Source organism: Athene cunicularia (genome assembly GCF_003259725.1).
Source record: "Athene cunicularia isolate RWA chromosome 2 unlocalized genomic scaffold, athCun1 chr2_part1, whole genome shotgun sequence".
NCBI lineage: Eukaryota > Metazoa > Chordata > Aves > Strigiformes > Strigidae > Athene > Athene cunicularia.
In genome coordinates, this window is record NW_020799095.1 from 888787 (window position 1) to 906290 (window position 17504).

At 41.2% G+C, this 17504-nt stretch overlaps 1 protein-coding gene across 1 annotated transcript in view; it reads right to left on the reverse strand.

Annotated features, from left to right (window-relative positions):
• OBSCN (obscurin, cytoskeletal calmodulin and titin-interacting RhoGEF) overlaps positions 1 to 17504 on the reverse strand; it is a 184822-nt gene that overhangs the window by 122872 nt on the left and 44446 nt on the right. Inside the window, exons 18-31 of the mRNA XM_026842630.1 lie at positions 15532 to 15814; positions 15089 to 15182; positions 14253 to 14406; positions 12722 to 12883; positions 12114 to 12218; positions 11128 to 11394; positions 10260 to 10529; positions 9196 to 9462; positions 7502 to 7768; positions 5802 to 6068; positions 4632 to 4901; positions 3593 to 3859; positions 2553 to 2819; positions 674 to 946 (exon numbers count right to left, since the gene is read on the reverse strand). Coding sequence (XP_026698431.1) covers positions 674 to 946; positions 2553 to 2819; positions 3593 to 3859; positions 4632 to 4901; positions 5802 to 6068; positions 7502 to 7768; positions 9196 to 9462; positions 10260 to 10529; positions 11128 to 11394; positions 12114 to 12218; positions 12722 to 12883; positions 14253 to 14406; positions 15089 to 15182; positions 15532 to 15814 — 3213 coding nt within the window. The remainder of the gene's footprint in view (positions 1 to 673; positions 947 to 2552; positions 2820 to 3592; positions 3860 to 4631; positions 4902 to 5801; positions 6069 to 7501; positions 7769 to 9195; positions 9463 to 10259; positions 10530 to 11127; positions 11395 to 12113; positions 12219 to 12721; positions 12884 to 14252; positions 14407 to 15088; positions 15183 to 15531; positions 15815 to 17504) is intronic.

Sequence of the window (17504 nt, forward strand, 5' to 3'; positions counted from 1 at the left end):
ATTTAAAAAAAAAAAAAAGTTCTTTGCAAGAAACATGGTGATTCTGGTAAGAATAAGAACATGATCTGACACAGTAGAGACTCTGTGTTTTACATCTCTGGGTAACGAGAAATATTTATGTTTCCAGTAAGAAACACCTCTCTAATCCTGCACTCTTGAGCTCTCTGGATTCATTTTACTCTCTCACTACAGAAGTGGACTAACACTGCAGTTTTAACTCAGTTTAACTTTCCCAGAGAAAACGATTCTTTGTCAACAATGAATGGCAGAGTATACACTCTGTTGCTTTTCAAACAACGAAAACTAAATTTAAAACTTATTGGTTGTACTTTCCCCCGCCCCCTGCCTTGAATGTATTGATTTCCCCTCATTTATCATCACCCTATCAGCTTGGCTCAGGGAAATCTGGTCAAGGCATCCAATGCACCATCACTAACAATATAACATTCCCATCTAAGGTCCAACAACACACAGAGAATTGGCCAGGATTACAAAGCATTCATTCCTCAGCCCTAGTTTAACTATATAAGTAATGCTATTTTCTTGAACATACACAGATATACATATGACAGGGCCAAATTTGTAGCATTTTTGTTCTTTTCACCTACCCACATTAACCCATACTTATTTCTACTTATTCTTTCCTCTCCTGGAGTTTTTATGATTGAATTACCTTTAACAACCAAACTGGCAGATGTTTTCTTATCACCAGCTTCAAATGTAATGACCCCCGAGTCCTTCAGTGACAGTTTTTTCAATGTTAGCAAGTGATATCCACCAGGCTGAGACTGGATCTCATTAAGCTCATTGGTATGGAGTGGGGTTTTATCCAAAAACCACTGCACTTTGCTATAGTCTACAGGAGAGATTCTGCATTTGAACATGGCAGATTCTCCTTCTAACACAGTGACATCTTCCAGGTCTTCTGTTATTAGCACTTTCTGGCCTGAAAGGAACATAGATACATCAATTACTGAAATCTTCAGTCTCTAGCATGAAAATCGATATGGAAAATTCCAAGATTTCCCATGTGAATATTTCAAGAAAGAAAAATGTTTGTGATACAGAAGACTTAAACAGAATTCCCCTGTTATTGAACACAAAAACCATTCACAAGAATATAATATATACAGGACACACACCAAAATAGGATGAAGACAACTTCAAAACACCAGAACGCATATAGCGGAACAGGCAGCCAGTACAATGCAAATCCAGTGTTATAAAGTTTCTCCTAATGAAACTACTTGAAAAGGCTGGAAGGATGAGTCTTCGACAGCATCACTGGGCTCTAGACATCAATAAGCAGATGATCCCTCCCGTGACAACCCCTTCATTTTTCTAGGGCAAATATAACTTGCTTTCTATGGGAGAGGACCACCCAGCCCCCACCTTCTTTGAGCTTAAGTCCAACCATAAGCACAATGGGGAATGGAGACAACGTCTGACTGCAGCTTTAGGGAGAAAAGAACCAAAACAAGAGCCCTGAAAACCTGCCTGTATAGCATAGATAGATATGCACACAACTATAAATAAATAAATAAATGAAATAAGGTTATCGCTGTATACAAAAATATATCTGATGTTGCTCCTACTTACAAAACCAGTACAGGGAATTTTTACTTTATTTTGAGCTTTGTGACACAGGGAAGTATTTTGCCGCTCAGAAAAGTTGGTGATAGAAACCTTGCAGAGAATTCAGATAGCTCGGATCCCGAGGCCATGATGGGGATTAAGCACATTTCCCTGCTTCTCAAGGCTGCTCTAGTAGATGATCTGAGGTGGAGGAGTCTGGCTTTACCCCCTAGTCTTTAAAACTAACTGTAATAATTAATAAGTGGATACTGCCACTGCATCTACATGTGACTATTCTTGAATTGCCCCTCCTATTATTTTCACTGTTTCATCAATTTCAGCTCAAGGGATTCTCCCAGTTGCAGCTCCGATGAGGGAACTGCGAGGAACACCAGATCTCACTCCTTCCCCTTACACTTTGCCCTGCTCTTAGCATTGGCCATCACAGCTCATTTACTGCCTGTAGCTTCAAATAAAAGCTGCTGGATTGTCCTCTTCAGCTGGAGATTGGGTTGTGCCCTTCATCTTTAAGGTGCAGAGGGACATTAAGCACTTAGATATCCCTGGAATACTCATTCACCCATTCCCTCTGAGAAACCCCTACTGGAAAGAGGCAACAAGGGGCATGGAGAAAAGCCTGGAAGCAGAATAATTTCTCCCTCATCTAATAGCAGGCACTCTGAATCATATCCATATGTTCACACAGGAACACCAGCCTCCCCTCACATCAGCATCTTGGGTTTTAAATCATACCCAAAGCACTCCAGATGTAATTTGCTTCCAACTGACAAGTTGCTCTGCATGCCCAGCAAAACGTTTTTGTCCACACGTCCTGTGCAGAGTATATACATCACAAGCGAGACAGAGCTAGAGATCGGTGGATCTGTTACCCGTGTGATGAAAAACAGATCTGCCTGTGCATATAATGTTTCCTGTTAGAGGAACGGGATGCACAGTCATATTCCTCTCATGCATACCTTGGACAACTAGCTTGGCTCTGGACTGGGCATCACCAATGTCGCAGGTGTAAGTGTCACTGTCACTTTTCTCCAAGTTATTTATGGTCAGCTGGAGGACTTGTCCTTTCTGTGTGATCTCGTATTTCCTGCCAGTCCTGAGTTCAGCTATGCCTTTTCTCCAGACCACAGAGGATGCAGGTTTCTCACTCTGACACATAAAAACTGCCGTTTCAGTTTCATTGACTTTCAGATCTGAAAGTTCCTTGACAAAATAATTGGGTTTTTCTGCAAGGGAAGGGAAGGGAAGGGAAAAAAAAACAAAAAAGAGAAACACAAATCTATTACTCAAACAAGTCCTAGGTGGTCTTGAAGTCTCTCTGACCCCACATGTAGAATCACAGAATACAAAATCACAAAACTATCCATGTTTAAAAAGACCCTTAAGATCACCAAGTCCAACTGTAAACCTAACCCTACGAAGTCCATGACTAAACCACGTCCCTGAGTGCCACATCTATATATTTTTAAAATACCTCCAGACATGGTGACTCAACCACTTCCCTGGGCAGCCTGTTCCAATGCTTGACAACCCTTTCAGTGGAGAAGTTTTTCCTAATATCCAATCTAAACCTCCCCGGCACACCTTGAGGCCACTTTTTCTCATCCTATCAGATGGAATGGATCTGAGAAAATCACCAGGTCTGCCTACAGTCACAGGACAAATCAGGGAAAATATTTCCAGAAAAGTTTAATGATATTGTAGAGGTAGTGGTGAAGTCTCATCTTGCAGACTGCACACAGTTTTGGGTCACCCATATTCAAAAAAGATGAATTCAAATTGACAATTTTGATTATCTCATTATGTAGCACATAAGATTCTTCAGTACCTACAAGGTGTTTTTTCCAGAGGTCTTTTTAAAGATTTTAATCTATGACATTTTTTGAAAACTAAAAATTGATCCTGTTTGGAGAGACAGAAGAGAAGAACATGTCCCACAGGTCATAGATATCTGCGCCAACTTCTGTACATGCCAGCCCCTATGAATGCTTCAACTGACCTTGAACTGTGATCCTGGCTTTAGTTTTAGACACCTCTGTCTCACAGGTGTACTCCCCACTGTCCTTGACCGTGGAGTCATGGATGATCAGAAAAGCCCGTGTTCCCTCTTGGTGCAAGTCATATTTCTGGCTTTTTCGGATTGCTTTGCCATCCTTATACCACCTGATGGTCACATCAGGTTTTGACAATTCACAGCTCAGGCTGATGTCCTGCCCCACTGCTGATGTTTTATCCTCCAGCTGTTTTGTAACCTCAGTAGGTTTTTCTGATGAAGGAAAAAAATAAGGGAATCTTGAATAAATATAACGCTCACTGTATAGTTGGTGATTTTGCAATTCGAATATCCAGCAAGCTTTCAGACTCCCCAGCGAATTACTCATATTATGTTAGGGAAGGAGGGGTAAAGCAGTCCTGCCCTTTAGTACATACTAATTGTAGTTATGGGCTCTCAGTGAATATCAATGGTTGCTTACAGAAACTGAGTATTTGTTCTGATGGCATCCATTTCAGGGGATGTTATTTTGTCATCACTGAAGTTACTGTAGGCGTGCAGTTATGGTGGGATCTATCTCACTGAATACAGATATCTACACCACAGAGGTAAGTAGCAGAGGCACGTACTCCAGGGCTGCTCTACAGTCAGCAGTTATCTGCTAAGTACAGGCAATAGACTTCAAGGAAGAATTTGTTATGTCCTATATAGGTCAAACTGTGGATGACGGGCTATGTCTGAAAACTATCTATTTCTCCTCTCCACTGACTACCCGGGGAGCCTTGGGTGATTATCTCTGATGCACACAGTCTGGGTATTAATTGTCTGTACATTTACACTACCCAGTGTATTCTGCAATTCTCAAATATCTATAAAAGTTTCAGCCTTTCATGTGTTTTTAAGGAAAAATCTCAGTGCTTTAAGGCTCACAGAGAAGGCTGCCAGTCACATTGATCATAACAAGAGTTTGTCTTCATGGTTTACTGACATACCTTATGAAAACACCCAAGAAATCAAAACCCCAGAGCCTTTCTGATCTCGTTACCTTTCACAACAAGAGAAGCCTTGGAGGTTAAACCACGAGCAGTGAAAATTACTTCCCCAGAATCATCAGGAACCACACTTTTGATATTGAGCGTATATTTCCGACCCATGTTAGAGGCTTTAAATCGCCCACCACTTTCCACTTTGCTCCCGTTCAGTGTCCAGTTGAAATCGTCAATGCTTTCATGGGACAAAATACACTCAAAAGTGCAATCTTCTCCCTCTTGGATTTCAGTGTTCTTAAGCCGTTTGGTGATGCCAATGTTCAGTTCTGGAAGATAAAAATTAGGCTAATACAAGGAGAAAAGGCTTTTATAACTGTCATGAGTAGCAGCATTGACATTTTTAGTTCATCAGGCTGGTTTATCTACTGGATTGTCAGGACAGCAGTGCATTCCTTACAGATGTATTTTGACATGGGAAGGATTTCTCAGGCATTATCCACTCAGAATCACCACAAAGCTATGGAAAGGGGGACATATGAATCTCCTGGAAGGACTGTATGAAGAACAGCTCACTTGGTGGAGAAGAGACAAGATTTAATGAGCTAGAGGGGAGAAAAGCTGTCAGACAGGAAGCCTCTGGGATGTTGTGTGAGGCTTTTCTCCATGCTGATATGAGAAATGGGATGTTCCCATTTTCCCATATTTGTTAACTTGCCATCATCCTATCCCTTCTGGTGTTCAAATCAGACATATTCAAAATTTGTCTTATTATCAATATGAGTTTGAAAGCCATGAACACCCCTTTTTCCTTCAAGCAACCACAAAGATGAAAGGACAGGCTGAGCTGCTGGGTTCTTCAATACTCAATGGTGTCCTACTTTTGTGTTCCCATAACAGAATCCAAATTAATAACTGAAAAATATGAAACACAAGCAGCTTGAGTTTTTTTGTTAGTTTTTTGTTTTGTTTCATTTTTTTAATTTAGAAATTATTTGCTCTTCTGGGAGGATTTCTGCACCTCAAGGATGTTCAGGAAGGAAATCTTGCCACTACATTCTTGACATGTGATTTTCACTGAAACACCAGCTATACTTACTTCAAAGAGTAGCAGCGATTTTTCAGAGATCACCATGTTATGTAAGCCTCATGGAGGAGTAGTTGTCAAAGTGACCAAGCCCACCCATATTTGCAGTACCCCTTGACTGACCATTGTCTACAACACTTACCCTGAACGCTGACCTTTGACTTGGCAACATCAGTGCCAATATCACATGTGTATAAACCTGCATCTGTCTTTTCAAGGTCATGGATAAGGAGGCACAGGGTCTTTCCAGACTGTATCTGTTCATACTTGTTACCAGAAGTGAGCTTCACACCATCCTTTTTCCAAACGGGTTTGACCTTCTCTTTGGAGACTTCACATTCCAGTTTAATCATACCTCGCTCCTCACCAAAAACATCATCCAAGGACTTCATGAAGACAGCAGGCTTCTCTGAAAGTTAATGTGCAAAACAAAGAACAACCAGGATATTTAAGTCAAGCCATTTTCAGTTGCTACCAAATATTTAAAGGGTATTTAAGTAAATCACTGGCAATGCTGATGATACCAGTGCAGAACCTAAAGCGGTCTCACACCTGATGATTGGAATGAGTTTTAAGGAAATCGGAATTTATTAATGGGAGGATGAAGGAAAGGAGAGAGGCAAGCTGCATTGCCATGGATGGTAGACTAGATGTAAGGAAGTCCTTGTCTGCATCCTTTTCTGCATGGAGGAGCAGAAAATATTCTTTGGGAACGTCCTTTCTCATCGCAGCAATCTAAAGGTGGAAAGGAGTCAGCTGGTTAGAAGGAAAATGTGTAAAGACAAGTAATGGGGATGTAGGTCTTCTAAAGCCAGAGAGTCGTCACCTCCTTTTCATGAAGCAGTAGGAGCAGCAATACAAGCATATGCTGCACATTCTCCTCATTCTCCTGAACATTTTTGCTGTTGCCTCTTTGTTTTATTGATTCCTTTTATCTAATTTAAAATATATTTGACACTGAAAATATTTATACAGAGGAAATTTTTGACCAGCTATAAAAGAAAGAAGGAAGAGAAAATCCTTCACATTCTCTGAGTGCATAGAGTAAATGAGTCAAATTATTCAGATATACTGAGAAGAAAAAATTAGTTATGATCAGGAGGCAAAATGCAAAGGAAATCACTGAAGGTTCTCTAAGAGAATATGGAAGATGTCAGACTGACTTTCAGAGAGAATGGCTCAGAACATTTCCCGCTCATGCTTCCAGATACATAAAGGAGTTATTTTAGGATAACAAATCACCATCATTTACCTGAGCATACATGTATGGGTGTGTTGCTAAGGAAAATGTGATTTTGAAATTTTGGTGAGAGTTTTACCTCATGTTTCTAACATACCTAAAATATTTCACACAACTTACTGTGGCTTAGCTGATGGTCAAGAACATGTCAAAACACAGCAACTCAGATGTGTGACCATACTTTAAGGTGTATTAAGAACAGCAGCAAACTGCCTTCTCTGATGAATCAGTCCAACTCCAGAACTGATGTACTCAGAGGTGTGCCCTACCCTTGGAGGTACACTGAAGCTCAGCTTCTTGTAGACAAAAATCTTTATAAACAGCAGTTTATAGAGTATATGCTATTGAAGAGACATACAAGTAAGGGAAATTGCTCTTGAGACTATCCTGAAAAGAAGCAAAAAAGGATCTTAAATAGCTATGGAAAGTGTTCCTTAGAAAAACCATCAGCTACAGTAGAAACTTCCACTGGAAGAGAGCACACTTATTACTCAGTTCCAGAGAAGCGAAGCTTACGAGCAGGGTTGCTGTATGGGTATGGTAAATAAGAGCTCCTTTCCAACTCTTATTTAATATTCAGGAGGTGTGTGATCACAACCCACCTATCACCTTCAGACGCACGCTCTCTGACACTTTGTCTGACTTCATTGTCACTGTGCCAGCATCCTCAGGCTTGACGTGCTTCATCGTCAGCGTGTAACAGTTGTGGATATTTCTGATGTCGTTGAAATTGTTGGTGTAAAGGAGGGTGCCGTTGAGGAACCATTCCACATCCTCATCATCATGAGACAGCTCGCAGGAGAAGACAGCGGAACTCTCTTCCTCAATCTCCACATCTTGCAGGTGTTTGAGTACTTCTACATTGCGGGCTGTAGGAAACCAAGGTGCACCATCACCACTGGTATCATAAACCAGTATTGTTACCACAAATAGATTTCCTAATGTTCAGAGTTTATGAGATGGTTTATTCTGGTCATGGGTCATTAAATTTCATTGACTTGGTTCTGCATTTAGTCCAACAAAAAACCCCACCCATTAAAAAAGACTATATTGTCTGGAGCCTTCAATTCTCCCTTTACACATAAAACTGTTTGGGGTTTCTTTAAATTCAAAATAAGGAATTTTTTCTAAAATGGTAATGATATTACAGTGATGCCTAAGTATTCCACAGAGCTCCAATCCTTGTGTGCTTGTCACTGCACACACACACATACATACAGTTTATAACTAAATTGCCACTGCCACAGAAACATGGAGAATGAGGTGAAGACAACGGGTTTGGCCACAAACAGCAAGTACAAAGAGATTAAGCAACTTGCTCGGGTTTAGGAAGCAACAGGAATGGAATTGTTTTCTTTCCCAGTCCTTGGCCAGAGGTTTCACTTTGCAACGTCTCTACTCATGAAGTGCTGTTTCTCAAGGACTAGCTAACTCAGAGAAGGGTTTGGGAATCTTAAATCATGTTGTTATTTGGATGAACCTCTGCAAGGCCAAACTGTTACCAGGAGATGTTCCCTGGACTTCTGGAAATGGTTCAGGGGATAACCTCCAAGTCTTGCTGAAAGTTGCACAGTGGTCATCTTTTCTTACAGTTTCAACAGCAGTGAAAAACTAGCTATAAATAGTGCCATACCAGGACGAGATAGAATATCATTATGAATAACAAACGTATAGCGGATATAGAAGCTGACACAAAGGCCAGGAAAAGAAGACCACGATGAAGAACATCAGAATCAGAGGCCTGTAGCAGTTTAACATAAAGGACATTTTTAGCAAGAGGTACCATAGTTCCTTGGATGAAATAGAAAATAATGTGCCTTGAGAAAGATGTATGAATTTCTGCTTTACTCAGATGGTGCCTTTCTACATGCATTACCTACTTCATGGTAAGTGCTGGACTTCAGTATCATGGAGTATCAGCACAGTGCAGAGTTCAATTACAATACTGCATTTATATAAATGTAGCAGAAGAGAACTGTGGGAATCTACCTCTACTGAAGAAGAGAAAGCCAGAGTGAAACATAAGGATAGCATAGAATCATAGAATGGTTTGGGTTGGAAGTGATCTTTAAAGGTCATCTAGTCCAACCTCCCTGCAATGGGCAGAGACATCTTCCACTAGATCAGGATGCTCAAATCCCTGTCCAACCTGACCTTGGATGTTTCCAGGGATGGGGCATGTACCACCTCTCCGGGCAACTGCAACTCTGTACCAGTGTTTCACCACGCTCATCGTAAAAATTTCCTCCTTATATCCATTCAAGAGGCAAACCTCCCTGCTGAAAACTCTTTGTACCTTCAACGGTCAGCGTGGCTTCGGTCTCTGCATTTCCAGCCCTGCACTTGTACACACCAGCATCTTCGGGCTTCACCTTCAAAATTTTGAGCTCTGCTGAATGCTGTTCCCGCTTGATTTTGTACTTCTCAGAGGGCTCAATGGGTGTGTGGCCCTTGAACCACTTTACAACCTTTGGAGAAGGCCTGAAGTCGCAGGACAGGATCACTGAATGGCGCTCCAGAGCTGTCTTGTCCTCCATTTTCCTGGTGATCTGTATGTGGTAATCTGCAAAGCAGGGTTGAGAAATAAGAAAAGATCAGTCTGAAGAAGAAGAAAGTTTCCAATATGTATTTCATGCCAACTAGTTTCACGTCTGTCATTCACAACTCTTTTGTGAATTGCTCAGATGATGCTACAGGTTTCTGTTACAGACCTGATTTGCCTTAAAGCTAAAACATAATGATCTATGGGGAATGCCAGTTTCTACAAGAAAAGTATAATAATTAAGTATAATAACTACCAAATGCATGGTCCAGTTCTGGTTCAGTGCTTACTGAATTGCTCTCTAATTGAAGTTTTTATTCAAGAGCAAAACAAGGTCTTCAGGATGCGATTGGAGATATTTACTATGGTGACAGTGGAAGATAAAAAGCCTTGCAGCTTTGTCCCTGATTAAGTCAATGACAAAGTGGATTAAGTAAATGAGCTGTCAAACTTGTCTAGTTCAAAAGAGGGACAAAACAAACTCTTCTGGCAAATTTCATCTGTTCTGTCCTCTTTGGTAAAGTCAAGAAGAAAAAAAAAATAAACTAAAACCCAGCCTTAGCTCAAAAGATTTAAATATCAAGTTGAATAACAGGTACACCAAAGTCATTTAATCAGATCCCTTCCTAAGACACTGCTGTCTTAGTGCATCCAACAACTTGTAATTGGACACTAAGCAGATCTTCCAAGTACACGTACGTTTCCAAGAACCCAACCAGTGGAACCTGAACATTAGACAGTATGTATGAAAAATTACTTTCCAGGGACTGTGAGAGGATCTCTGGTGACCTAATTCAAGACAGGACTTCTCACATTACCTCTGACAAGCAGGTTTGCAGTGGATTTGGATTTGCCAATGGAGAACTGAATAGTGCCTGTCATATCAGCAGTCGTTTTGAGTATTTTCAGCCTGTGGATAGTGCCTTCCTGATGCATGATAATGTTTCTGCCAGCCTGTAAGACTTCTCCGCGTAGAGACCATTTGGGGGGTTTCACAGATGGAATGGATATCTCACATTCAAACTTGGCTTCTTCAGGCTCAGTCACATCCTCATCACACAATTCCTTTACAATATTAATGGATTGCTCTGGATGGAAAAAGAAAGCAGGGATTTAGGAGTCATGTAAGAACTACTCCATTATCAGCCTGCACACTCATGTTATCATTTCTGCATTTGAGTACTGCAGTTATTAGCTAAAAAGGCCTTAAATCACCTTTTTCTATACAAACCCAAACATATTTCTGGTCACAGGTCAGACAGTGAGACTGTGACACTGCCTCAAGAGAATCCAGACCATCTGACTCCCAGTTCTATTTCTAAAGCCACCTGCCTATCCTGATATGAAATACTTGGCACAATAGATTCACTGAAATGTAGATGCTGATTATAGAAAAAACTTTGACTAGTTACTGCAACTTTCCTCTGAACAACACATCTGATGACAAACTTCTCTGGAACAGGAATTTCATCACTTTCCTTAGTAGAATATACCATATATTCATTTTCCGGGATGTTCCTGACCTTATAATCCCCAAAAGATTATAATGGACTTCAGAATAAATCAATATTGAATTCAAATACTTTTATATTTAATACTAATATATTTAATACTATGTTTTCATAGTAAATGAATCACCCAGTCCTTCTAGTGCATCCTAGAGGGGAAAAAAACCCGATTTATTACCTTCAACAAAGAAATTAGCAGTGCTTTTGTCATCAAAGGCATCACAAGTGTACATGTCCTCATCTTCATAATCTGCATCGTTGATGATGAGTTTCCGATAGACACCATCACTCACAATTTCGTATTTGTCACTAGGGTGAATTTCAACATCCTTTTTATACCATTTAACCTCGGCACTGGCACGAGACACCTGGCACTCCAGGAATCCCCGATGTTTTTCAAGAGCAATCTTATCTCGCAAAGGCTTCACAATTTTTACAGGCAGCTCTAAAAGGATTTAAAAAAGATTGAATAATCAGTACAGTTTCCATGAAAGCTGCCAATTAAAAACTTCTTAGCACTATTTCTTTTATGTTGAGTTATTTGAATGATGACAGGAATCCCCGCTATGCTATCCCCACGCAACTAACACATAGCGGAGGAAGAGCTAATCAAAGGAAAATTTCTTATCCATATTTTACCACTTGAGTGGCTGAACTGTATAGATAATAGATAATTTACTCAACGCTACACAGCAGTGCTATGGCAAAGCCAGGGACTGATCTCAAATTTCCTGAGCTCCTCATCTGTGTGTTAATCCAAATGTCTTCCTTCTCTCAGTCTCTATCACACCGTTTAAGTTACGCAAAACATTAAGTTAAGTAAACACACATTTAAAAAAGTGCTGTATTCTTTTTAAACATACACCAGAAAGAGAAAATTAAGGAAAAAGTCAAGCTTTTTGTCCTTCGAAGTTCAAACATGATTTTTAATGTCTTAGGGTACAAAATCAACCTCCTGAGAAAAGAAACTGTGTTATTTAACAAAAGTAAATTCCCAGCACTGAGGCTGATATTTCACATGCAGTAAGATAGGCAGGAGCTTTTCTTTACCCTGAAAGCTCTAGGAGTTGTTTAACATTCTTCATGTTAAAAGTGAGGGAAGCTGGTTGGTTTGTAACATGAGCATGTAACATTAAGCAGTATTGGCATGAAAAGCATAATTACCTTTTACAGTAAGGTGGGCGCGAGATTCTGCCTTTTCTGCAACAAATTTGATCTCTGCTGCATCTTCAACTTGGACGCGTGTGTAAGTCAGTGAATAGGTCTTTCCTGAGAATAGACACACAACCAGACATAGCTTCCCCTGAGAAAAGAGCTTCACTCTCCCAGGCACATTGCCGGGACAAGCATCACTTGTGGTTTCAGTGCATCACCACCTGCTCTCATGGCAGCAAGGCCATCCATTCCCTATGTCTATGTCTTTGTATCAAAGGATAACCTAACCTCAGCTCCTCCAAGGACTGCGTGAATGTGGACCCCACCATCTGGAACATATGTCAGACAGAAGGATCCCACCCACTGTCAGGTGATACAAACTCCTACCCACTGCTGGCAGCATGGGATAGTAGAATGACACCGTCTGCCTTATTAAAAGTTCCCACCATGTCACTGTTCCAGCCTAGCTGCAACCCCAAAACAAATGGGGCACGTTCTTAACTGAACTTTCTTAACTCGATTTTGGAGGTCAGTCTAGTCGACAGCCTAGTCTTCCCTACCAGCACCTACTCCAAGCCACCCCCATTCCAGAATGAGATCCCCCTTTTACATCCTACCATCTTGACGCATTCGGATATTGTCAGTAGCCTTCAGCTTGTTGTCATTTTTGTACCAATGGGTTTGGACCTCATCATGTGAAATCTCACAGACAAAAGATGCACTCTCATATTCATTCACTTCCACATCTTCTAGTGGTTTAATAATCTTGATATCTCGGGCTGTGAAATCAGAGAGACAAATATTTATCTGGAGTTTCTCCATAAGCGAGTGTGTGGTGTGTTTATCTCCTGCATACTTGTATAGGAAAAAAAAAAAAGACTGTGTTTTATTCTAGATCAACTACCCTTCCTGGGTAGATTTTCTCTTCACCACAGTAAATACCTTCTATGTTTGAACCTATGGATAGAACTACCATCTACGGTGGAGATCACTGCAAGAGGATTTTATGGGTGCTGGAACTTTATACAGTTTTTGAAACAAATTAAACTTGTTCATGAAAGAAAATCTGTCAAGAAAAACTAAGCATCAACCTACAATCTCTTGTGTCATTGTAATCCTGTCTCATTGGCATACTCTCCTCTTAGTCCCCTTCTTGTGTGCCTGGAATCTATCAGCCACAGGGACCTCAGCCACATGTTTTATCTAGGAGATACCTTTGCTTCATAATCCTCTGAACTCAATATAACCCTGTCAGAGCTGATCCATATTCCCGTGCTACTGCAAATCTTTCCTTTTGAAAGGAAATCCACCTTGGATCAGCCTCAGGACCGGAGCTCAGATGCAAACCAGCCAGCACTCAAACAGCAACCCATCCCAATCACGAAGTCAGGGAGAAAAAGGAGAGTTCAACAGAGCAACACAACAGAACAGATGTTCACAAAAAACATTGCTGAACTCTTGTGACCACACAAGGACAGCATCTAGTAAGAAATAAGAAAGAGCAGATATGTCTTTTCAGATGCCCCTCTGGGAAAATGACATCTGCCAGGGCACAGCAGACCTGTCCGTTCAGTAACTGGCCTTCAGCACTAGCTTATCTCTGGTGCTTCAGAGCCTGGTGACAAAACACATCTGGCATTCAACTGGTTGTACAGTGCAGCAAACGGAGCGATAAACTATCTTGAGCATAAAGGAGAGGTGCAATCAGAAATCACGATCCTTTCCTTAGCATTTACAACCTAAAAAGTAGGGCACTTCTTGAGATCATATTCAAAGCTTGTCCAGTCCCAATTCAGGCAATGTCCCCCTGTGACAATGGCAGAAACTAAACCAAACCATGTCAGCACCAGCTGTTGAATCCCTGCTTTGTGCCAGGCTGTATGGCATTTGCTAACTTGAGAATCTAGAAACATCACTTGATTTCCAGAGACCAGAAATCACTTATGATAAATGGAAAACTTAGTTAGCACCTCTTCAAAAAATACTCCTTTAAGGATAAAGGACAGCTCTGCCAGCACCTTCTCACTAGGAAGAGGAAGTTATCCAGAATGAGTAATTGCAAATACACAAACTATCCACATAGCATTTCTTGCTGCGTAGTCAAAAATAACTGTGGTAGATGTAATTTCCTACTCCAATTAAACATACCATGAACATTTAGTGTAGCTGATGTCTTGTCTTCAGCTGTTTCACATGTATAAGTTCCCTTGTCTTCATATTCACACTTGTGAATAATGAGGCTTCTCTTATTTCCCTGGGAAATAATCCCCACTTTTTTACTTTGCTGGAGCTCCTTCCCATCCTAGAAGAGAAAAAGGCCAAACTAGATCACCATGAACTCTTCTATGTCTGCAGTGAGCAAAACAAACATTCAGATCTGTGCTTAATTCGCCTGTCTCATTAGACTTAATGGAACTGTATTTACTGGGAGATGTGCTGAAATTTAAGCTCAGTGCAAAGTTTTCAAGAAGTGGGGATAGCCGAAGAACGTATATAACTTCTGGTTGACCTTAGCTATTTGAAGGCTTAAGGCACTGTACAGACTTGGCAATAAGAACTGAAGAAATGCTGTTTAAGGGAAGTATCCGCTAAGCCCCAAGGAAGGCACATGAAACGCCTGAGCTGATCCCCAGAATGAATGTCAGGTGCAAAGGGAATTGAGGCTTCACCTTAAATCACAGTTCCCAGTGAGGCTATAGATCCTGGGTGAGAACTGTGAGGCGTGAAGTAAAGCACAAGACCACATTGCTATCAACAGCAGTACTCACACTCTGTGCAAGAACAGAAAAACTTAACTTTCAACCCAATAAACACACCCAGTAAACAAACAGAAGTAAGTGATGAACTGGGCAAGTAAATGAACATAGGGACGGGAGAGCAATGCAAAGGCTCAGATTCACATCACCTCAAGTGAAATTAAACGCTCCTAGTTCCCTTCCAGAGAAGTCAGAAATTGAAATACCACTATCCATTAAGTGCTGTACCTTGAACCACTTAACATCTACGTTGGGCCTGGAAAGCTCACACTCGAATGTGACCTTGTCCTTCTGAGTTACACTGATGTCTACCAGAGGTTTGCTGAAAAAAAAAAAAAAAAAGATTTAAAAAAAAAAAAAAAAGATAAAAAGTCTATTTAGTAGGGAATTAAGTCTCCAGAACCATCTGGCACAAGTAATAGTGAATAGTCAGAGCCTAGCTTCCATGCTTAATAACACTTGTGACAACAAAATTATATTGTTTTGAGCAGATTATCATGAGTTGTTCTGTGGAGAATGATGTTACAATAATCCTGTTGACATTAGAAGGATACATTACTGATGGTGGTCTAGGGTTTAACATCCTTCACAGTTAGAAGGAAAGTTTGTTCCTCTCTCAAAAGCTTTGATCTCCGGGTCAGGGGAAGAAAACCGCGTCCCACCCTTGAGACTTCTGGGTCTGTGTACCTGTCACAGTGAGCCTCCCTGACGAATGAATGCCATCTGCTTTGAAGGAGATGAGTCCTGTATCTTCAAGAGTCACTGAAGAAAAAGTCAGTGAATGTTTCTTCCCCAGGACACCAATACTGATGTTTGGTGAAGGTTTCAGCCGAACACCATCCTTCTGCCAGATGCCTTCCACATCCTCATGCGATACCTCCACCTCAAAGGTGACGGTCCCTTTCTCGGAGACTTGGAGGGACTGAAGACCTTTCACCAGCTTGATCTGCCTCACTGGAAAAACAAGGACAAGTTGGAGGTCTCACACTGACAGCTGTGATATATTCCAGAATAGATTATTTCCCTATTCCTCATGCAAGTACCCGTCAATTAATTGGTACCTGCCAATTAAAGAACCACAGGAAATAAAACCTGTTCATGACCATAACACTAGCATGACTGCTACTCTTAAAATGGATGCTTTCATCTGGGAAAAACAAGACAGCCAAACATCGCAGAAAAAGGGCAAACAGGCTCTTTTTCTAGCAAGATCCACCACACTCACTGTCTATGCCAGAAATAAGCTTTGAAGTTACACACCCACACGAGTAGAGGCATGTACTGGGTGAGGTGGTCACCAATAACCATCAGGAAGAAGTTAACACTGCTGTTATTTAGGGTCCCTGGGCTGTACAGCAAGAGACATGTTGCTGAAAATACTTATTCCTCAGCAGAGATTCAAGAAGCGATCAATAAATATTAATAGAGTATAAAGGAATAAACAATATTGTTCAGCTTTTCAACTAGGATAAAACAAAGGAGGGAGGGAAGTAGCAGGGAGAGGAGAAAGCCTTTAGTAAAAGAAAAAAAAAAAATCCAATACATGATGCGAAACGTGCTGACACCTTACAGCCTGGGGGATCTGTGTTGTGGGTGGATATTACCTATTCCCACTACATCAGCCAGTAAAAAGGATTTAGTGTTTAAACTTGTCTCACCCTTAGGAAAAATTAAGTTGCCAACTAAAAGACTACAACAACAACAATCTCTGCAGAGCCATGAATTACTCACAAAAACCTTCGATACCCTATGGGTCCCCTGGGAATATTTCAACCTCCCTAGTGCATGTTTAGCAGAGATAATCCACATTCAGACAGGATCCGAATGCAAACCTGCCCAGGAGCAGTATGAGGGCTCTGTTCAGTGGGCATGGTCTGGACCCAGCTCCTGGGCCGAGGACACCACAGCCTCTCTGAAGTTCAAACATATCCTGATGGCATCCGCCCCTATGTCACGTGGGGGATAACAGGGAACAAACTATTTCTCCAGAGGTCCCACAGAGGTGATATTAAGCAGACTATGACTTTACTGAGCAACTGTGTAGAAGTACGGTACTGTTCTCCCCAGGAGACTCCATGTAATGCCAGCTCCTTACACCTTCCCTGTCCCCTCTGTTGCTCTTACACCTCACAGCAGGTTTACAGAGGAAGAGACATATCCTTTGCAGAATCCTGTCTAATTCTTCTCTCAAGGAAACCACGCTGATTCCTCTCTCACAATCTTCTCCAAGGTCACAACCACTTAAACACAAATTTTCCCCAAGAACATGTCTTGAACCAGACAAATGAGGGAAGTACAGACACTTCCAGGAGCTTCACAAACTAAGACACCAGCTCTCCTGGCTTTGCTCACTAGAAGTTGTGTCGTTCCCTGCTTTCTGAACTGGTTTTGCAGCTGGTCCCTATCCCCCCGGGCACCTTTCTCTAAATTGAACACCGTGTACCTGCTACTGTCTAACCTTTTCCCTAAACTCATAGATACTCCAGCCCCACACACAGTAAATGGACTGAGGTTCAAACTGAAATTATGTCGAGGAGATAGTGAACAGGATTTGCAAAAAGATTAACTAAATAGCATAGCCTTTTCTAATTCAGTAAGTGGCCTCCTGGATATATCTTCACCCGGTGTGTACACAGGACTGGGG